The following is a 22,745-nucleotide window of genomic DNA, read 5'->3' as shown; positions in this document are numbered from 1 at the left end:
TCCCAGAAGCTGCATCCGTCCCTGGGTCGTCCCAGAAGCTGCATCTGTCCCTGGGTCGTCCCAGAAGCTGCATCCGTCCCTGGGTCGTCCCAGAAGCTGCATCCGTCCCTGGGTCGTCCCAGAAGCTGCATCCGTCCCTGGGTCGCTGTTGAATTACAGCCCAAGGTGTTGAGGTCTTGTTCCTCTGACTCTTCTTCTTCATGTCACACATCATTTTCACATAGATAATGTGATCCTAGAAGTCTGCCATTGAAAACGCCTTCCTGTATAGCCTGTTGCTGCATGTTCTTGTATGAACTCTCTATCTTCTGTTTCAGGCAGATTAGAAGCAAGTTTCTACATTTTGTCCATCGGTGCCTGATCCTCTTCATGTCTGGAACTTTTTCTTCAGGAACTTTCTCTGCGTGTTGTCGGCTCTCACCGCTGGGACATTCAGGGAAACTACAGAGCTGCTGGGAGAAAACACCAGCTGCTTTAGCAATGGAGGACGATACTCTAGTATAGATAGGAAGCAGCTATTAGCATCAAGCAAAGCCATTAAAGAGGCCTGGATGGTTCACCTGCAAGGCCACATAATGCCTGAGAGAAGGTGTTTATAGACCAGCAGAGCTTCTTCCATAACAAACCAGATTATTTCTCAGGTTTATTCATAACATGTTACTGTCTAACCAAAGTGTGTGTAATTAGTGACTCTGACTGCTTTACGAAGGTTTATCAGGCAGAACAGGACAGATTACTGAGCAATAACATGAACTGTTCTCTCTTTACAAAGATACGATAATGAGCCGACTGAGTGAAATCCATCCATCTCCGTTTATGTAACTAGGGTGAATAGTTGATTACTTTTTTCCCACTACATGTACTTATGGATCTTATATATATATTTCTATATCTGACCTCTTTAAGTTGAACAGCCCTGGCCTAAATGTAGAGCTTTCACCAGGTCGGCCCATAAACAGCTTCGCTCTGCTCTTTGCCCGCTAAAAGCCGCCTCCTCTGCTTCATTTCTACCAATCTGTATGCTAAGTTTTCCTCCTGAAATGACAGTTATTATCCAGATTTCCATTTTATCTGCGGCTAGAATGAGGCCGACACGTCGTCTGGGCTGTCAGTAATTACACACAGAGCCTCGGTGCTGCAAAGTGAGACGCTCGCAGCTAAGCAGCGCCAGGATGACAGTGAGAAATGAGGCTGCCTCTTCCACGCTGATAAACAAACACAGCCTGCATCATCATTTCTGCGTGCTAATGTGGTAGCTCACGTGTGCGCAGTGGGAGAGGGAGGGCCTCTGTTCTGGTTTGGTTCTGTCCGTCATTCTGCTTTAAGGTCTAGCTGGACATTGATGGTAGACGTTAAAACCCATCAGGTCTTTGTTGCTGATACAGTCTCCGTCCACGTCTCTAAATGTTGGTAGCAGGAAGTTGAACAGGAAGCTGTGGACGTTATTTCTGTCAGGTCCAAACCAACCTGGCGCTGCCTGGAAGCAGTTAAACCCACCGTTTGGACCAAAATCATTGTTTCCGCGAGACACAGACGGACAGACTGCGACACACAGACGGACAGACAGCGACACGCAGACGGACAGACTGCGACACGCAGACAGACAGACTGCGAAACGCAGACGGACCGACTGCGAAACGCAGACAGACAGACAGCGACAAGCAGATGGACAGACAGCGACACACAGACGGACAGACTGCGAGACACAGACGGACAGACTGCGACACGCAGATGGACAGACAGCGACACACAGACGGACAGACAGCGACACGCAGACGGACAGACTGCGACACGCAGACAGACAGACTGCGAAACGCAGACGGACCGACTGCGAAACGCAGACAGACAGACAGCGACAAGCAGATGGACAGACAGCGACACACAGACGGACAGACTGCGAGACGCAGACGGACAGACTGCGACACGCAGACAGACAGACAGCGACACGCAGTTGGACAGACAGCGACACGCAGGCGTACAGACTGTGACACGCAGACGGACCGACTGCGACACGCAGACGGACAGACTGCGACACGCAGACGGACAGACTGCGACACGCAGACGGACAGACTGACACGCAGATGGACAGACAGCGACACGCAGACGTACAGACAGCGACACGCAGACGGACAGACTGCGACACGCAGACGGACAGACTGACACGCAGATGGACAGACAGCGACACGCAGACGGACAGACAGCGACACACAGACGGACAGACTGCGACACGCAGACGGACAGACTGCGACACGCAGACGGACAGACTGACACGCAGATGGACAGACAGCGACACGCAGACGGACAGACAGCGACACACAGACGGACAGACTGCGACACGCAGACGGACAGACTGCGACACGCAGACGGACAGACTGCGACACGCAGACGGACAGACTGACACGCAGATGGACAGACAGCGACACGCAGACGTACAGACTGACACGCAGACGGACAGACTGACACGCAGACGGACAGACTGACACGCAGACGGACAGACTGACACGCAGACGGACAGACAGCGACACGCAGATGGACAGACAGCGACACGCAGACGTACAGACAGCGACACACAGACGGACAGACAGCGACACGCAGACGGACAGACAGCGACACACAGACGGACAGACTGCGACACGCAGACGGACAGACTGCGACACGCAGACGGAGCAGACGGACAGACTGACACGCAGATGGACAGACAGCGACACGCAGACGTACAGACTGACACGCAGACGGACAGACTGACACGCAGACGGACAGACTGACACGCAGACGGACAGACTGACACGCAGACGGACAGACAGCGACACGCAGATGGACAGACAGCGACACGCAGACGTACAGACTGCGACACGCAGACGGACAGACTGCGACACGCAGACGGACAGACTGACACGCAGATGGACAGACAGCGACACGCAGACGGACAGACAGCGACACACAGACGGACAGACTGCGACACGCAGACGGACAGACTGCGACACGCAGACGGACAGACTGACACGCAGATGGACAGACAGCGACACACAGACGGACAGACTGCGACACGCAGACGGACAGACTGCGACACGCAGACGGACAGACTGCGACACGCAGACGGACAGACTGCGACACGCAGACGGACAGACTGACACGCAGATGGACAGACAGCGACACGCAGACGGACAGACTGACACGCAGACGGACAGACTGACACGCAGACGGACAGACTGACACGCAGACGGACAGACTGACACGCAGACGGACAGACTGCGACACGCAGACGAACAGACTGCGACACGCAGACGTACAGACTGCGACACGCAGACGGACAGACTGCGACACGCAGACGTACAGACTGCGACACGCAGACGGACAGACTGCGACACGCAGACGGACAGACACGCAGACGTACAGACTGCGACACGCAGACGGACAGACACGCAGACGGACAGCGAAAAGCAGACGGGACAAAAAAACTAGTTGTTGCATTTAATTGAGAGATACTGAAATTTCGGTAAGAGCCTTTATAGTTAGTGTATTTTATAGTTGTTGTTGTTGCCCCGCACCATCTCCGTCACCGCCATATTATTATTAAATTCAGATATTATTTTCAGGAGCAAAACATGCAGAAACGAAGGCTTTATTTAATATGACGTACTAAAATAATCCCCACCATCATCCAGCCAGCATATGTTCAGTTTCTGGCCAAATATTTTGGTTTTGTTGTGGATTTTAGTAACAGGGATAACTAGGATCATCCATGGTTTGGATGAACTCTGTTTGTTCTCTGCTTCCAAACTCAGCATCTCTTCATCCAGGCCTGAGAGGAGAAGTTTCTTTTGAAGGTGTGAGAGGCGCTGAAGTTTTGACTGGATTTATATTTAAATATTTTGATGGAGATGAAAAATCTGCTTCCTGGTCTGTTGAAGGACCAATCAATCAGAATGGCTTAGTCTCCGGTTAAACCCAGGTTTAAAGCCATGCAGGGCAGCCTAAAGCCCACTGCCAACATTAAGACAGAAAAAAGAAAGAAAATAACAAACCATCAGTTCAGGGTTTTTTTTGTTTTTTTGTTTTTTAACAGTGTCCTGTATAATTTAGACAGTAGTTTGGGGGGGTTGAACTCTAAAAATATATTAGTTGAAATTTTTAAACCTCCATCAATATGCTTAAATTTATTTCTAATTATAGATTTAATTTGCTCATATTCTAAGAATGTATTTTTGTTAATGCCATATTGCAAATTTAGTGATAAACTCTATACCTTCAGATAAATGATCCAGATAGTTAATACCTTTATTCTTCCAGGACGGAAAGTTCAGGCGTTTTATAAAAGATGTGAATCAGGAAACTGTCGATGTATCAAACTGAACGATTAGACTTTAAAATGGAAAAATTTTCTTATTTGGATGCATAAAAACCTCATTTTATTTCAGTGTTAAATTCAGTTTAAAGTAACATACTGTAATTAAAAATGTCTGCGGTCCTTTACTGGTTGATGATTTCCTTCATTCAGAAGCCGCTGGTTTTTCATCGGTTACCGATGGACTGGATGGTACCAACCTGAATTTAACGAACCTCATAAGGTTGGCTACTTCTGGTCCTGGTTGTTACAGAATAAGGACAGCGAGGTGTTTGGATTTCTGCTTCTGTTCCCTTTTCCCTTATTAAAACAGCTTCAGGCTCTGCATTTGGGTCGTCTTCAGCCCTCCACCTAACCTGACCGTTTGCATCACCTGGAGGACGCTTTCAATCAGAACAATGATGGCTACCCTGATGTAGACGACCCTCACCAGAAGCACCGTCCCACTGCTGAATGAATCCTGAGAACGTCTTTAAACGAGGCAAGGCTCTAATCAGGCCAGGATCCACTAACAGTTGGAAGAAGAGCTGAATGTTTAGGGCTGGTTCCAGACAAACGGAGCTGAACCCTTGAAGGTTACAGCTAATTAGAGCCATTTATCAGCGCGCTACAGCCGCCAGTGACATCTACACGCTCCTGTCCCTGTTTCCATTACTGTTATCTGTAAGGAGGAGGGGATTCATCTGCACATGTCCATGCAGCAGCAGCAGCAGCGGCGGCGGAGGGGACTCTGGGTGAAGGAATCATTGGCTGCAGAGCGTTACCTGGACTCAGGTGGGTGATTAGCGCTGCCTGCTAACGTCACCTGATGCTCAGCAGCTGATAAGCAGCAGCTCCTTTAAAAGCTGCAGCAGGTGAACACATCCAGTCTCAGCCGGTTAGAGAGGACGACTCCAAACACGCTTCTTCAGGTGGAAAAGCAACACGTTTAGGTCAGAGAGGGAGGGGGGGCGTCATGGTGTGGGACGTTTCAGCTTAATGCTATCAGAAAAATAAAGTACAGACTGAGTGAAATCCATCCATCTCTGTTTAAAGAACTGGGATGAAGATTTTAATCTATTCAGTTTATTTCTATAGCTCCAATTCACATCATGTCATCTCAGGTTTATAGATCCAGATCAACCAGTCAGATTGATTCAAAGTTTTCTATCTAAGGAAAACCAGCTGATTGCATCGACTCATTGACTCTTCAGCAATCCCTCACACTAAGCATGCTTGGAGCGACAGTGGAGAGGAAAAACTCCCTTTGAACAGGAAGAAACCTCCAGCAGAACCAGGCTCAGTGTGAGCGGCCATCTGCTGAGGCCCACTGGGGTTCAAGGAGACAGAAGCAGACATAGAAAAAGAAGCATAGATACAAAAGGCAACTGTCAACCAGCTCCACAGGCGGCCCCGTCCAGGAAACACACAGCCAGGCAGACGAGCTCCGAGCCAGCTCCCATGTCAGAGGATGAAGAGAGCACATCCAGTTAGTCACAGTCAGAGAAACAGGACTACACTGGAAAACAGGCCAAGCTCCAACATCTAGAAACAAAGGTGTTGATGGCAGCAGCACAGCTGATATTTCTCTCCAGGATGGAGTCACAGCCAAACAGGAACAGACCAGATGAAGCTACTATGAGAAAAAGCAGAGAGAGCAGAACGTTAGAGATTGAACTAACAGATTCTGCAGAGTGGGAGAATAGAGATAGAATGAAGCAGAATGGGGAAAAAGGGGTCCCTATGTCCTCCAGCAGTCTAAGCCTATAGCAGCAGATCTATAGAGATAGAATGAAGCAGAATGAGGAAAAAGGGGTCCCTATGTCCTCCAGCAGTCTAAGCCTATAGCAGCAGAACTAGTGTTGCACCGATACCAATACCAGTATCGGACGGGGTGCCGATACTGCCCTAAAATGGTGGTATCGGTATCGGCGAGTACCAACAAATAGGGCACCGATACCATTTTGAGAGCCATAAGTTTATTCAACTATTGTCACCCACTCCTGGTAGGCAATAAAACCTTTTTATTTTTATTATACAGTAGAACTTTTTATCAAAAAGTTTTACTGGATTCACTTTGTATTAGATATTTTCCTGCCTCACAAAGGAAGGCAGCAGCTTGACAAAGCCATGATGGCAATTATTTTACATTATTATGGTATCGGTATCGGCCGATACTGCACAGCCAGGTATTGGGTATCGGTATCGGGGCCAAAAAATGGCATCGGCGCAACACTAAGCAGAACTATAGAGATAGAATGAAGCAGAATGATGAAAAAGGGGTCCCTATGTCCTCCAGCAGTCTGAGCCTATAGTAGCAGAACTATAGAGATAGAATGAAGCAGAATGATGAAAAAGGGGTCCCTATGTCCTCCAGCAGTCTGAGCCTATAGCAGCAGAACTATAGAGATAGAATGAGGCAGAATGATGAAAAGTTTAATACTTTTCATGGATGGAAGACGGAGAGGAGAAATGGATCAGAGAAACCAAAGGAAAAACTCAACCAGAACCATGAACGTTTGTAGAAATTGGTCGTATTCCCACCAGAGAAACATGAGGTGGGTTCAGTGCAGCTTCTCTGGATCAAACGCTTCATCCATCAAGCTTTATTTTAGCTCGTTGGACCCTGAATGAAAGCTAGCTAAAACCAGAGCGTCCAGGAGGGAAAGCATCATCCAGCTTCAGCTCCTCCCGTTTGGGTCAAACCCATTAAGGTCCAGTGGTGTCAACAGTTCACACATTTGTTACTTCAGTAGAAGTATAGATGCTGCAGTTTAAAAACACTCTGGGAAAAGTTGAAGTATCAACTAAGTATAGTAATGAAGTATTAGTACTTCATTACTTCACAGCTCTTTTCAGAAAGGAGGCAGAGGAATGTTGTTCAAACATGATTCATTCCTTGGAAAACAGCAAAGGATCCTTAGATCAGAGCGGCCTGCACAACTGAAGGCTTCCTGCCCCTTCTAGAATATCTAGCTCTAACATTTGATGGCTTTCTGTTCTCTCGGCTGAAACACACACAGAACGAAGCAGCTCCTGGTGAGAGGAGAACAGGTGAACTGGGCTCAGTGATTGTGAGCAGGTCTCCTGTTTGTCCTTCAGGACATTGCTATGCAGAGACGGCGCTCCTCCTCAGCCTGCTGACAGCCTTTATCTCCAGCAGCTGTCCGCTGGTCCTCTCTGTCTCTGACAGCTGATCTATATTCTCTGCAGACAGTCGCTTCCAGCCCAAAGCTGTTTACCCTGCAGCTTCCAGGCCATCTCTGCTAGCGGTGCATCAGCACACGCATCCTCACTGCCTGCACAGAGAAAGCTACAGGCAGCTAGCATGGCTGCTAAGGTTTCACATAGAGCACTGATGCTACCAGCTAGCATGGCTGCTAAGGTTTCACATAGAGCACTGATGCTACCAGCTAGCATGGCTGCTTCAGGTTTCACATAGAGCAGTGATGCTACCAGCTAGCATGGATGCTTCAGGTTTCACATAGAGCACTGATGCTACCAGCTAGCATGGATGCTTCAGGTTTCACATAGAGCAGTGATGCTACCAGCTAGCATGGATGCTTCAGGTTTCACATAGAGCACTGATGCTACCAGCTAGCATGGATGCTTCAGGTTTCACATAGAGCAGTGATGCTACCAGCTAGCATGGATGCTTCAGGTTTCACATAGAGCAGTGATGCTACCAGCTAGCATGGCTGCTAAGGTTTCACATAGAGCACTGATGCTACCAGCTAGCATGGCTGCTTCAGGTTTCACATAGAGCAGTGATGCTACCAGCTAGCATGGATGCTTCAGGTTTCACATAGAGCACTGATGCTACCAGCTAGCATGGATGCTTCAGGTTTCACATAGAGCAGTGATGCTACCAGCTAGCATGGATGCTTCAGGTTTCACATAGAGCACTGATGCTACCAGCTAGCATGGATGCTTCAGGTTTCACATAGAGCAGTGATGCTACCAGCTAGCATGGATGCTTCAGGTTTCACATAGAGCAGTGATGCTACCAGCTAGCATGGCTGCTAAGGTTTCACATAGAGCAGTGATGCTACCAGCTAGCATGGCTGCTTCAGGTTTCACATAGAGCAGTGATGCTACCAGCTAGCATGGCTGCTTCAGGTTTCACATAGAGCACTGATGCTACCAGCTAGCATGCCTGCTTCAGGTTTCACATAGAGCACTGATGCTACCAGCTAGCATGGCTGCTTCAGGTTTCACATAGAGCACTGATGCTACCAGCTAGCATGGCTGCTTCAGGTTTCACATAGAGCACTGATGCTACCAGCTAGCATGGCTGCTTCAGGTTTCACATAGAGCACTGATGCTACCAGCTAGCATGGCTGCTTCAGGTTTCACATAGAGCAGTGATGCTACCAGCTAGCATGGCTGCTTCAGGTTTCACATAGAGCACTGATGCTACCAGCTAGCATAACTGCTTCAGGTTTCACATAGAGCAGTGATGCTACCAGCTAGCATGGCTGCTTCAGGTTTCACATAGAGCACTAATGCTACCAGCTAGCATGGCTGCTTCAGGTTTCACATAGAGCACTGATGCTACCAGCTAGCATGGCTGCTTCAGGTTTCACATAGAGCAGTGATGCTACCAGCTAGCATGGCTGCTTCAGGTTTCACATAGAGCACTGATGCTACCAGCTAGCATAACTGCTTCAGGTTTCACATAGAGCAGTGATGCTACCAGCTAGCATGGCTGCTTCAGGTTTCACATAGAGCACTAATGCTACCAGCTAGCATGGCTGCTTCAGGTTTCACATAGAGCACTGATGCTACCAGCTAGCATGGCTGCTTCAGGTTTCACATAGAGCACTAATGCTACCAGCTAGCATGGCTGCTTCAGGTTTCACATAGAGCAGTGATGCTACCAGCTAGCATGGCTGCTTCAGGTTTCACATAGAGCAGTGATGCTACCAGCTAGCATGGCTGCTTCAGGTTTCACATAGAGCACTGATGCTACCAGCTAGCATGACTGCTTCAAGTTTCACATAGAGCACTGATGCTACCAGCTTCATTGGCTGCTTCAGGTTTCACATAGAGCACTGATGCTACCAGCTAGCATGGCTGCTTCAGGTTTCACATAGAGCAGTGATGCTACCAGCTAGCATGGCTGCTTCAGGTTTCACATAGAGCACTGATGCTACCAGCTAGCATGGCTGCTTCAGGTTTCACATAGAGCACTGATGCTACCAGCTAGCATGGCTGCTTCAGGTTTCACATAGAGCAGTGATGCTACCAGCTAGCATGGCTGCTTCAGGTTTCACATAGAGCAGTGATGCTACCAGCTAGCATGGCTGCTTCAGGTTTCACATAGAGCACTGATGCTACCAGCTAGCATGCCTGCTTCAGGTTTCACATAGAGCACTGATGCTACCAGCTAGCATGGCTGCTTCAGGTTTCACATAGAGCACTGATGCTACCAGCTAGCATGGCTGCTTCAGGTTTCACATAGAGCAGTGATGCTACCAGCTAGCATGGCTGCTTCAGGTTTCACATAGAGCACTGATGCTACCAGCTAGCATAACTGCTTCAGGTTTCACATAGAGCAGTGATGCTACCAGCTAGCATGGCTGCTTCAGGTTTCACATAGAGCACTAATGCTACCAGCTAGCATGGCTGCTTCAGGTTTCACATAGAGCACTGATGCTACCAGCTAGCATGGCTGCTTCAGGTTTCACATAGAGCAGTGATGCTACCAGTTAGCATGGCTGCTTCAGGTTTCACATAGAGCAGTGATGCTACCAGCTAGCATGGCTGCTTCAGGTTTCACATAGAGCACTGATGCTACCAGCTAGCATGACTGCTTCAGGTTTCACATAGAGCACTGATGCTACCAGCTAGCATGACTGCTTCAGGTTTCACATAGAGCACTGATGCTACCAGCTAGCATGACTGCTTCAGGTTTCACATAGAGCAGTGATGCTACCAGCTAGCATGGCTGCTTCAGGTTTCACATAGAGCACTGATGCTACCAGCTAGCATGCCTGCTTCAGGTTTCACATAGAGCACTGATGCTACCAGCTAGCATGGCTGCTTCAGGTTTCACATAGAGCACTGATGCTACCAGCTAGCATGGCTGCTTCAGGTTTCACATAGAGCAGTGATGCTACCAGCTAGCATGGCTGCTTCAGGTTTCACATAGAGCACTGATGCTATCAGCTAGCATGGCTGCTTCAGGTTTCACATAGAGCACTGATGCTACCAGCTAGCATGGCTGCTTCAGGTTTCACGTAGAGCACTGATGCTACCAGCTAGCATGGCTGCTTCAGGTTTCACATAGAGCACTGATGCTACCAGCTAGCATCGCTCAGAAAGAGGTGAAGCTTGTACTTGGCTGGTCCTTGGTTGGTCCTTGGTTGGTCCTTGGCTGGTCCTTGGCATTTCCTTGGTTGGTCCTTGGCTGGTCCTTGGCTGGTCCTTGGCTTTTCCTTGGTTGGTCCTTGGCTGGTCCTTGGTTGATCCTTGGCTGGTCCTTGGCTTTTCCTTGGTTGGTCCTTGGCTGGTCCTTGGTTGGTCCTTGGCTGGTCCCTGGCTTTTCCTTGGTTGGTCCTTGGCTGGTCCTTGGTTGGTCCTTGGCTGGTCCTTGGTTGGTCCTTGGCTGGTCCTTGGCTGGTCCTTGGTTGGTCATTGGATGGTCCTTGGTTGGTCCTTGGCTGGTCCTTGAATGGTCCTTGGTTGGTCCTTGGCTGGTCCTTGGTTGGTCCTTGGCTTGTCCTTGGCTGGCCCTTGGCTGGTCCTTGGCTTGTCCTTGGTTGGTCCTTGGCTAGTCCTTGGCTTGTCCTTGGCTGGTCCTTGGTTGGCCCTTGGTTGGTCCTTGGCTAGTCCTTGGCTTGTCCTTGGCTGGTCCTTGGTTGGCCCTTGGTTGGTCCTTGGCTGGCCCTTGGCTGGTCATTGGCTGGTCCTTGGCTTGTCCTTGGCTGGTCCTTGGTTGGCCCTTGGTTGGCCCTTGGTTGGTCCTTGGCTGGCCCTTGGCTGGTTCTTGGTTGGTCCTTGGTTGGTCCTTGGCTGGTCCTTGGCTGGTCCTTGGTTGGTCCTTGGCTTTTCCTTGGTTGGTCCTTGGCTGGTCCTTGGTTGGTCCTTGGCTTTTCCTTGGTTGGTCCTTGGCTTTTCCTTGGTTGGTCCTTGGCTGGTCCTTGGTTGGTCCTTGGTTGGTCCTTGGCTGGTCCTTGGTTGGCCCTTGGTTGGTCCTTGGCTTGTCCTTGGTTGGTCCTTGGCTGGTCCTTGGCTGGTCCTTGGCTGGTCCTTTTATTTCCGTCATGATTTGTAGACATTAAGATCTAAAGAGAAGCGCCATCTCCTGGTCAGACCTGTAATTCAGTGAAAAGTCACTGCAGGGGGTCACTGCAGTGGCTGGAAGTTGGAGGGGATTTTGCTGCCAGTCGGCTGGCGTTTGACCGGGAGCGGCCATTTTGAAAGACTGCTAATGTTAACTTGAACATAAAATCCAGGCTGATCTGTGATGTCATTGCATCATTTTATTATTAATGGTTTTTAATCATGTGTTTTTCTTCTCCTCTGTCTTCATTGTAGCGTGGTTAGTGGATCTTTACTAGTTTAGTCAAGAGTTTGAATTTTAATTTATTCCATTTGTAGAGCTCCGTCTGAGCTCCATTCACTCTTTAATTGTTCTAACAGCCTGTTGGTCGTCCGCTCAGGCTGATTATTTGATGAAGTAACATATTTTCATGTATCCCTATTCAGAGTGATCAGCCCATACAATGCCCCCCCCCCCCCCATTGGTCAAAGGTTTGTTCTGTTGCCGGGTAATATTTGGAAAACATTTGCTAATTAGCTTCCTCAGCTAGCTGAATGTCAGAGCGGCAGCTTTTGTTTACCTTCCAGTCATCAGTCAAAGATCCTAAAAGTGGAGCCAGACCTTCTGACCACGCTGCTCACTAATGAAGCCAATTAATGGGAACTAATTAGGCTTTGTTAGATCAGGATCTACTGGAAAAAACACGTCTGTGTTTGGAAACGTCTCCTAATTAATCCAACAACACGCCAATAAACAGAGGCTGTTCTGCCAACCTTTTAACACCAGGCTGATGTTTCTGAGGGCAGCGGGGGGTTAAGGTGGTTCATTATCAGCTAGCAATGCTTAGAAATGAAACAGGTCTGCGTGATCGTAGCTTCTGCTTCTGCTTTCATCTTCAGTCGGTCAGAAGGAGAAGAAGCAGAGAAACTGATAAACGTTCACCTCTCCGTTAGCATTAACCAGCCACACCTTTCACTCTAATTACACATGCTAATGATTAGCGCTAGCGATGCTATTTAGCTTTAGGTTTTGAAACATGTGTTCCAACAGCATCTGAGCTAATGATCACTAAAAGCCATTTTCCTTCCCTCCACTTCCTGGTAAGTTTGATGATGTCCAGCTTAGCCAGCAGTAGCTAGCTGCTAGCGCCCCTAGAGGCTGACTGATGGATATTTCATTTCAATTTAGTTTCAGTTCAGACAAACTGTCCTCAGCTCCAGTAACGTCAGTAACTCTCCTTCTAATGGATCTAGAACATTTCTATAGTAGAAATGCTGCTTTTTTAGGGTTCCTCTTTATCCGGTTCGGACACGTCGTCCCCCATCTGCTAGAAAACGATGATGTCAGAGCTGCTGCTGATCAATTAGCACTAGCGGTCATTAGCAAACGGTCCGTCACGTGGTCCCCTGATTACACAAGGCTGTTTGACTCCTTCTTATCTCTCATGACCTTCGTTTGAAGCCTGTGAGGCTAAAAACAGACAAACATCATTGTTTTTTTTTACTAACAAATAATCTGGCACTGCTGAAGCTGACGGCTGGGTCGTTTGGTTCCATTGTTAGCCTGTAATACCTGAAACCTGTCTATGATTCTGAACGACCCGCTTGTCGGCCCCAATTTGCATGTTTCCAAGCAATACAAGGCCTATAAAGACTCAAACTCACAACAACTGGCTCCTCAGTCAAACACTTGGCCCCTCAGTGCATTGATGGGCCCCTGACCTCTGAATGTCCTTATTTTAATCAGCTGGTTCTCCTTCCAGCCTGATATCCTCAGAGCCTCTTTAAAAATGAACATTAATGTTGGAGAATCTGAGAATCGGGTTTCTGATCCATCTGACAGCAGCTGCAGTATTTTTAGCGTCTGCTAACATCATCTAAGCAGAAGGCCGCTGCTGGGTGGAACCAGTCTGTCTCTGCTGGGTGGAACCAGTCTGTCTCTGCTGGGTGGAACCAGTCTGTCTCTGCTGGGTGGAACCAGTCTGTCTCTGCTGGGTGGAACCAGTCTGTCTCTGCTGGGTGGAACCAGTCTGTCTCTGCTGGGTGGAACCAGTCTGTCTCTGCTGGGTGGAACCAGTCTGTCTCTGCTGGGTGGAACCAGTCTGTCTCTGCCGGGTGGAACCAGTCTGTCTCTGCCGGGTGGAACCAGTCTGTCTCTGCCGGGTGGAACCAGTCTGTCTCTGCCGGGTGGAACCAGTCTGTCTCTGCTGGGTGGAACCAGTCTGTCTCTGCCGGGTGGAACCAGTCTGTCTCTGCTGGGTGGAACCAGTCTGTCTCTGCTGGGTGGAACCAGTCTGTCTCTGCCGGGTGGAACCAGTCTGTCTCTGCTGGGTGGAACCAGTCTGTCTCTGCCGGGTGGAACCAGTCTGTCTCTGCTGGGTGGAACCAGTCTGTCTCTGCTGGGTGGAACCAGTCTGTCTCTGCCGGGTGGAACCAGTCTGTCTCTGCTGGGTGGAACCAGTCTGTCTCTGCCGGGTGGAACCAGTCTGTCTCTGCTGGGTGGAACCAGTCTGTCTCTGCTGGGTGGAACCAGTCTGTCTCTGCCGGGTGGAACCAGTCTGTCTCTGCCGGGTGGAACCAGTCTGTCTCTGCTGGGTGGAACCAGTCTGTCTCTGCTGGGTGGAACCAGTCTGTCTCTGCTGGGTGGAACCAGTCTGTCTCTGCTGGGTGGAACCAGTCTGTCTCTGCCGGGTGGAACCAGTCTGTCTCTGCCGGGTGGAACCAGTCTGTCTCTGCCGGGTGGAACCAGTCTGTCTCTGCCGGGTGGAACCAGTCTGTCTCTGCCGGGTGGAACCAGTCTGTCTCTGCCGGGTGGAACCAGTCTGTCTCTGCTGGGTGGAACCAGTCTGTCTCTGCCGGGTGGAACCAGTCTGTCTCTGCCGGGTGGAACCAGTCTGTCTCTGCTGGGTGGAACCAGTCTGTCTCTGCTGGGTGGAACCAGTCTGTCTCTGCCGGGTGGAACCAGGCTGGCTCTGCCGGGTGGAACCAGTCTGTCTCTGCCGGGTGGAACCAGTCTGTCTCTGCTGGATGGAACCAGTCTGTCTCTGCTGGATGGAACCAGTCTGGCTCTGCCGGGTGGAACCAGTCTGTCTCTGCCGGGTGGAACCAGTCTGGCTCTGCTGGGTGGAACCAGTCTGTCTCTGCTGGGTGGAACCAGTCTGTCTCTGCCGGGTGGAACCAGTCTGTCTCTGCCGGGTGGAACCAGGCTGGCTCTGCCGGGTGGAACCAGTCTGTCTCTGCCGGGTGGAACCAGTCTGTCTCTGCTGGATGGAACCAGTCTGTCTCTGCTGGATGGAACCAGTCTGGCTCTGCCGGGTGGAACCAGTCTGTCTCTGCCGGGTGGAACCAGTCTGGCTCTGCTGGGTGGAACCAGTCTGTCTCTGCTGGGTGGAACCAGTCTGGCTCTGCTGGGTGGAACCAGTCTGTCTCTGCTGGGTGGAACCAGTCTGGCTCTGCTGGGTGGAACCAGTCTGGCTCTGCTGGGTGGAACCAGTCTGGCTCTGCTGGGTGGAACCAGTCTGTCTCTGCTGGGTGGAACCAGTCTGTCTCTGCTGGGTGGAACCAGTCTGGCTCTGCTGGGTGGAACCAGTCTGTCTCTGCTGGGTGGAACCAGTCTGTCTCTGCCGGGTGGAACCAGTCTGTCTCTGCCGGGTGGAACCAGTCTGTCTCTGCCGGGTGGAACCAGTCTGTCTCTGCTGGGTGGAACCAGTCTGGCTCTGCTGGGTGGAACCAGTCTGGCTCTGCTGGGTGGAACCAGTCTGGCTCTGCTGGGTGGAACCAGTCTGTCTCTGCCGGGTGGAACCAGTCTGGCTCTGCTGGGTGGAACCAGTCTGGCTCTGCCGGGTGGAACCAGTCTGTCTCTGCCGGGTGGAACCAGTCTGGCTCTGCCGGGTGGAACCAGTCTGTCTCTGCCGGGTGGAACCAGTCTGGCTCTGCTGGGTGGAACCAGGCTGTCTCTGCCGGGTGGAACCAGTCTGGCTCTGCTGGGTGGAACCAGTCTGTCTCTGCTGGGTGGAACCAGTCTGGCTCTGCTGGGTGGAACCAGTCTGTCTCTGCCGGGTGGAACCAGTCTGTCTCTGCTGGGTGGAACCAGTCTGGCTCTGCTGGGTGGAACCAGTCTGTCTCTGCTGGGTGGAACCAGTCTGTCTCTGCTGGGTGGAACCAGTCTGTCTCTGCTGGGTGGAACCAGTCTGTCTCTGCTGGGTGGAACCAGTCTGGCTCTGCTGGGTGGAACCAGTCTGTCTCTGCTGGGTGGAACCAGTCTGTCTCTGCTGGGTGGAACCAGTCTGTCTCTGCTGGGTGGAACCAGTCTGGCTCTGCTGGGTGGAACCAGTCTGTCTCTGCTGGGTGGAACCAGTCTGGCTCTGCCGGGTGGAACCAGTCTGGCTCTGCCGGATGGAACCAGTCTGGCTCTGCCGGGTGGAACCAGTCTGTCTCTGCCGGGTGGAACCAGTCTGTCTCTGCCGGGTGGAACCAGTCTGTCTCTGCTGGGTGGAACCAGTCTGGCTCTGCTGGGTGGAACCAGTCTGTCTCTGCTGGGTGGAACCAGTCTGTCTCTGCCGGGTGGAACCAGTCTGTCTCTGCCGGGTGGAACCAGTCTGTCTCTGCTGGGTGGAACCAGTCTGTCTCTGCTGGGTGGAACCAGTCTGTCTCTGCTGGGTGGAACCAGTCTGTCTCTGCTGGGTGGAACCAGTCTGGCTCTGCCGGGTGGAACCAGTCTGTCTCTGCTGGGTGGAACCAGTCTGTCTCTGCCGGGTGGAACCAGTCTGTCTCTGCTGGGTGGAACCAGTCTGTCTCTGCTGGGTGGAACCAGTCTGTCTCTGCTGGGTGGAACCAGTCTGTCTCTGCCGGGTGGAACCAGTCTGTCTCTGCCGGGTGGAACCAGTCTGTCTCTGCCGGGTGGAACCAGTCTGTCTCTGCCGGGTGGAACCAGTCTGGCTCTGCTGGGTGGAACCAGTCTGTCTCTGCTGGGTGGAACCAGTCTGTCTCTGCCGGGTGGAACCAGTCTGGCTCTGCCGGGTGGAACCAGTCTGGCTCTGCCGGGTGGAACCAGTCTGGCTCTGCCGGGTGGAACCAGTCTGGCTCTGCTGGGTGGAACCAGTCTGGCTCTGCTGGGTGGAACCAGTCTGTCTCTGCTGGGTGGAACCAGTCTGTCTCTGCTGGGTGGAACCAGTCTGTCTCTGCTGGGTGGAACCAGTCTGGCTCTGCTGGGTGGAACCAGTCTGTCTCTGCTGGGTGGAACCAGTCTGTCTCTGCCGGGTGGAACCAGTCTGGCTCTGCCGGATGGAACCAGTCTGGCTCTGCCGGGTGGAACCAGTCTGTCTCTGCCGGGTGGAACCAGTCTGTCTCTGCCGGGTGGAACCAGTCTGTCTCTGCTGGGTGGAACCAGTCTGGCTCTGCTGGGTGGAACCAGTCTGTCTCTGCTGGGTGGAACCAGTCTGTCTCTGCCGGGTGGAACCAGTCTGTCTCTGCCGGGTGGAACCAGTCTGTCTCTGCTGGGTGGAACCAGTCTGTCTCTGCTGGGTGGAACCAGTCTGTCTCTGCTGGGTGGAACCAGTCTGTCTCTGCTGGGTGGAACCAGTCTGGCTCTGCCGGGTGGAACCAGTCTGTCTCTGCCGGGTGGAACCAGTCTGTCTCTGCCGGGTGGAACCAGTCTGTCTCTGCTGGGTGGAACCAGTCTGTCTCTGCTGGGTGGAACCAGTCTGTCTCTGCTGGGTGGAACCAGTCTGTCTCTGCTGGGTGGAACCAGTCTGTCTCTGCCGGGTGGAACCAGTCTGTCTCTGCTGGGTGGAACCAGTCTGTCTCTGCCGGGTGGAACCAGTCTGGCTCTGCTGGGTGGAACCAGTCTGTCTCTGCTGGGTGGAACCAGTCTGTCTCTGCCGGGTGGAACCAGTCTGTCTCTGCTGGATTGATCTACAGGAAGTCTACCTGCAGGACGTCAGGCTTTAGTCCCACCAGCATCCGTCCCTCAGCTGCTCTTTGCAGCCACATGCAGATGTTCCTCCCTGGGACTGATGGAGCGTTGATGCAGACATGGAGCAGCTTCCAGCCTCCAGGGATCCAGACAGTCTTCCTCTCCAGCTTCTTCTCCTCTATCTAACATGATGATGCTTCCCTGCATCATTAAACCACCTGGATCCACCAAGCAGGGCGGTCTGGATCCATCCCTGGGTGGTCTTCAGCTGGGTGGGGAACTCAGACCTCTGGTTGGTTGGAAATGGTTCCAGGTTAAAGCAGCAGGAATCCACAGAAACGAGATGAAACGCATCAAATGAAAGGAGGCTGGTTTGGTTCTTTAAACCTGGAGGAGAATCTGACGTGTTTCTCCAGAACTCTGAGCTTTTAGGACTGAAACAGTGCAACGAAGAATTAGAGCCAGGCCAGAGATTTGTTCTTAAAGTCGTAAAATTACAAGAATAAAGTTTCTTGCAATTTAGTGCTGAGAGCCCTAAAAGGAAAAGGAGACGACGTATTTGGACAAAGACATGGCTGAGCTAATGTTGCTACTACGGTCTGTCAGTCTGACAGAATTCTGAGTTTAAAGTTTATTTTGAAAGTCGGCCTGATCGAAAAGTTCTCCCACGACTGGAGAATCGTCCCGAAAAGGACAGAAAATCGTACGTAAGAAAGAACTTGATTGATCCTGAAGGGAACATGAATGTTGAGGCTGCAGGCCGGACGGGTCTCCTGTAGAGGTCTGTGTGACAGTGCAGCTGGAGGAGCTTCTGACCAAAGGTTCCACTGTCTGATGAAGAGGATGGTGAAGGTCAAACATCAGGTGGCGGCAAACCACCCCGCCTCCCACCAACCCTAACCCTAGATGCTGCAGACTGACTCCGCCTCCCGCCAGCAGTTCAGGCCCAGAACTGCAGCCCTGCGGTGTTTCCTGCACTAGATGCAGGTTCCTGTAGTGAATCGTTAATAACCAGGCAGAACTAGAGACTCTCCTCCTGGTCTGGAAACATGGCTGATCAGGAGGATTAATCGTCTTTCAGGGTCATTTTCCTGCCCCTCATCAGAGAGAAGCTTTGAAGTCGTTTCCTTGTGTTTGATCATGTTTCTGCTGCCTTCACCGTGCTTCTTTCACTCTGAGCATCACTTCCTCGCCATCATCGGCAAACAGACGGCGGCTGAAATAAAGGGAGGTGTAACGGGAGCAGCATGATCAGGCTCCTCCCCCCTCAGACAGACAGGAGGCTGCAGATAAAGGTGCGCTAATCTGTCTTCCAGCTGCAAAGCAATCCATCATCCAGCGCTAAGTAGATGCTAACAGCCCAGATAACCCGTTATCAGGCGGGCGGAGGGCGCGTTCGCTCTGACACGCCTAATCGCAGTCCAGGGAAAACTGACCGCTGGCTCAGAGAGGGGGGGTTCCAGCAGAGGACAGAGTCTGACATCATCCCTGAGGAAATAAACGGCTCCTAACGAGCTTCTGAGGCTCCACCCCTCTGCTCATTACGCCAGCCCCTCCCTCACCTGTGAAAGAAACCACCTGGAGGAGAAGATGGACGTCTGACGGCGTCCTCTAGGAAGCACAGACTGGGCCAAGTTCTGCCTGGCTACGAGTCCAGACTTTGACTAGGCCGTTCCAACACCTGCTGTGGTCTATGTCCTGATAGACCACAGAGGGAAACGTCTGCAGACCTCCAGCCGTTTATCTGTCAGTTCAGCTCAGGATCAACCAGTAGATCCCTTCATGGCGGAGACGCGTTTTCTGAAGTGGCCCATCCATCCTGATGGTCAAACATGGCGGCTAGAGGACCGTCTAAGCCTGACTGAACTCACCAGGGTAAAGCTTGGAGGAGGAGGTATTATGATGTGGGGTTAAAGTTTCCCTGACCTCAACAGAAAGAGACGTTTTCATCGGTTTCACTCCATAAAACATCCGTAACTCTGTTTCTGTTAGCATCTATCCGTTAGCAGGGATTAAACTCTCTTTCTGTTAGCATCTATCCGTTAGCAGGGATTAAGCTGTTTCTGTTAGCATCTATCCGTTAGCAGGGATTAAACTCTCTTTCTGTTAGCATCTATCCGTTAGCAGGGATTAAACTCTCTTTCTGTTAGCATCTATCCGTTAGCAGGGATTAAGCTGTTTCTGTTAGCATCTATCCGTTAGCAGGGATTAAGCTCTGTTTCTGTTAGCATCTATCTGTTCGCAGGGATTAAACTCTGTTTCTGTTACCATCTATCCGTTCGCAGGGATTAAACTCTGTTTCTGTTACCATCTATCTGTTCGCAGGGATTAAACTCTGTTTCTGTTAGCATCTATCCGTTCGCAGGGATTAAACTCTGTTTCTGTTAGCATCTATCCATTCGCAGGGATTAAACTCTGTTTCTGTTAGCATCTATCCATTCGCAGGGATTAAACTCTGTTTCTGTTAGCATCTATCTGTTCGCAGGGATTAAACTCTGTTTCTGTTAGCATCTATCCGTTCGCAGGGATTAAACTCTGTTTCTGTTAGCATCTATCCGTTCGCAGGGATTAAACTCTGTTTCTGTTAGCATCTATCCGTTAGCAGGGATTAAACTCTGTTTATGTTAGCATCTATCTGTTCGCAGGGATTAAACTCTGTTTCTGTTAGCATCTATCCGTTAGCAGGGATTAAACTCTGTTTCTGTTAGCATCTATCCGTTAGCAGGGATTAAACTCTGTTTATGTTAGCATCTATCCGTTAGCAGGGATTAAACTCTGTTTCTGTTAGCATCTATCCATTAGGAGGGATTAAACTCTGTTTCTGTTAGCATCTATTCGTTAGCAGGGATTAAACTCTGTTTCTCTTAGCATCTATCTGTTCGCAGGGATTAAACTCTGTTTCTGTTAGCATCTATCCGTTCGCAGGGATTAAACTCTGTTTCTGTTAGCATCTATCTGTTCGCAGTGATTAAACTCTGTTTCTGTTACCATCTATCTGTTCGCAGGGATTAAACTCTGTTTCTGTTAGCATCTATCCGTTAGCAGGGATTAAACTCTGTTTCTGTTACCATCTATCTGTTCGCAGGGATTAAACTCTGTTTCTGTTAGCATCTATCCGTTAGCAGGGATTAAACTCTGTTTCTGTTAGCATCTATCCGTTAGCAGGGATTAAACTCTGTTTCTGTTAGCATCTATCCGTTAGCAGGGATTAAACTCTGTTTCTGTTAGCATCTATCCGTTAGCAGGGATTAAACTCTGTTTCTGTTAGCATCTATCCGTTCGCAGGGATTAAACTCTGTTTCTGTTAGCATCTATCCGTTAGCAGGGATCAAACTCTGTTTCTGTTAGCATCTATCCGTTCGCAGGGATTAAACTCTGTTTCTGTTAGCATCTATCCGTTCTCAGGGATTAAACTCTGTTTCTGTTAGCATCTATCCGTTAGCAGGGATTAAACTCTGTTTATGTTAGCATCTATCTGTTCGCAGGGATTAAACTCTGTTTCTGTTAGCATCTATCCGTTAGCAGGGATTAAACTCTGTTTCTGTTAGCATCTATCCGTTAGCAGGGATTAAACACTGTTTCTGTTAGCATCTATCCGTTAGCAGGGATTAAACTCTGTTTCTGTTAGCATCTATCCGTTAGCAGGGATTAAACTCTGTTTCTGTTAGCATCTATCTGTTCGCAGGGATTAAACTCTGTTTCTGTTAGCATCTATCCGTTAGCAGGGATTAAACTCTGTTTCTGTTAGCATCTATCCGTTAGCAGGGATTAAACTCTGTTTCTGTTAGCATCTATCCGTTAGCAGGGATTAAACTGTTTCTGTTAGCATCTATCCGTTCGCAGGGATTAAACTCTGTTTCTGTTAGCATCTATCCATTCGCAGGGATTAAACTCTGTTTCTGTTAGCATCTATCCATTCGCAGGGATTAAACTCTGTTTCTGTTAGCATCTATCTGTTCGCAGGGATTAAACTCTGTTTCTGTTAGCATCTATCCGTTCGCAGGGATTAAACTCTGTTTCTGTTAGCATCTATCCGTTAGCAGGGATTAAACTCTGTTTATGTTAGCATCTATCTGTTCGCAGGGATTAAACTCTGTTTCTGTTAGCATCTATCCGTTAGCAGGGATTAAACTCTGTTTCTGTTAGCATCTATCCGTTAGCAGGGATTAAACTCTGTTTATGTTAGCATCTATCCGTTAGCAGGGATTAAACTCTGTTTCTGTTAGCATCTATCCATTAGGAGGGATTAAACTCTGTTTCTGTTAGCATCTATTCGTTAGCAGGGATTAAACTCTGTTTCTCTTAGCATCTATCTGTTCGCAGGGATTAAACTCTGTTTCTGTTAGCATCTATCCGTTCGCAGGGATTAAACTCTGTTTCTGTTAGCATCTATCTGTTCGCAGTGATTAAACTCTGTTTCTGTTACCATCTATCTGTTCGCAGGGATTAAACTCTGTTTCTGTTAGCATCTATCCGTTAGCAGGGATTAAACTCTGTTTCTGTTACCATCTATCTGTTCGCAGGGATTAAACTCTGTTTCTGTTAGCATCTATCCGTTAGCAGGGATTAAACTCTGTTTCTGTTAGCATCTATCCGTTAGCAGGGATTAAACTCTGTTTCTGTTAGCATCTATCCGTTAGCAGGGATTAAACTCTGTTTCTGTTAGCATCTATCCGTTAGCAGGGATTAAACTCTGTTTCTGTTAGCATCTATCCGTTCGCAGGGATTAAACTCTGTTTCTGTTAGCATCTATCCGTTAGCAGGGATCAAACTCTGTTTCTGTTAGCATCTATCCGTTCGCAGGGATTAAACTCTGTTTCTGTTAGCATCTATCCGTTAGCAGGGATTAAACTCTGTTTATGTTAGCATCTATCTGTTCGCAGGGATTAAACTCTGTTTCTGTTAGCATCTATCCGTTAGCAGGGATTAAACTCTGTTTCTGTTAGCATCTATCCGTTAGCAGGGATTAAACACTGTTTCTGTTAGCATCTATCCGTTAGCAGGGATTAAACTCTGTTTCTGTTAGCATCTATCCGTTAGCAGGGATTAAACTCTGTTTCTGTTAGCATCTATCTGTTCGCAGGGATTAAACTCTGTTTCTGTTAGCATCTATCCGTTAGCAGGGATTAAACTCTGTTTCTGTTAGCATCTATCCGTTAGCAGGGATTAAACTCTGTTTCTGTTAGCATCTATCCGTTAGCAGGGATTAAACTGTTTCTGTTAGCATCTATCCGTTAGCAG

General features: G+C 49.8%; 1 protein-coding gene across 1 annotated transcript in view; it reads left to right on the top strand.

Moving 5' to 3' along the window:
- The first annotated feature begins 5,034 nt into the window (after nt 1–5,034).
- The window catches only part of LOC119776877, a 79,257-nt gene continuing 61,546 nt past the window's right edge, over nt 5,035–22,745 (top strand). The window contains 3 exon segments of the mRNA XM_038275507.1: nt 5,035–5,119; nt 7,427–7,489; nt 7,538–7,664. Of these exon segments, the coding sequence (XP_038131435.1) occupies nt 5,035–5,119; nt 7,427–7,489; nt 7,538–7,664 (275 nt within the window).

The sequence above is a fragment of the Cyprinodon tularosa genome, unplaced genomic scaffold, assembly GCF_016077235.1.
Source record: "Cyprinodon tularosa strain WSP-4 unplaced genomic scaffold, ASM1607723v1 ctg962, whole genome shotgun sequence".
Taxonomy (NCBI): domain Eukaryota; kingdom Metazoa; phylum Chordata; class Actinopteri; order Cyprinodontiformes; family Cyprinodontidae; genus Cyprinodon; species Cyprinodon tularosa.
The sequence above is the reverse complement of the archived record's forward strand: the minus strand, read 5'-3'. Positions and strand labels throughout refer to the sequence as shown.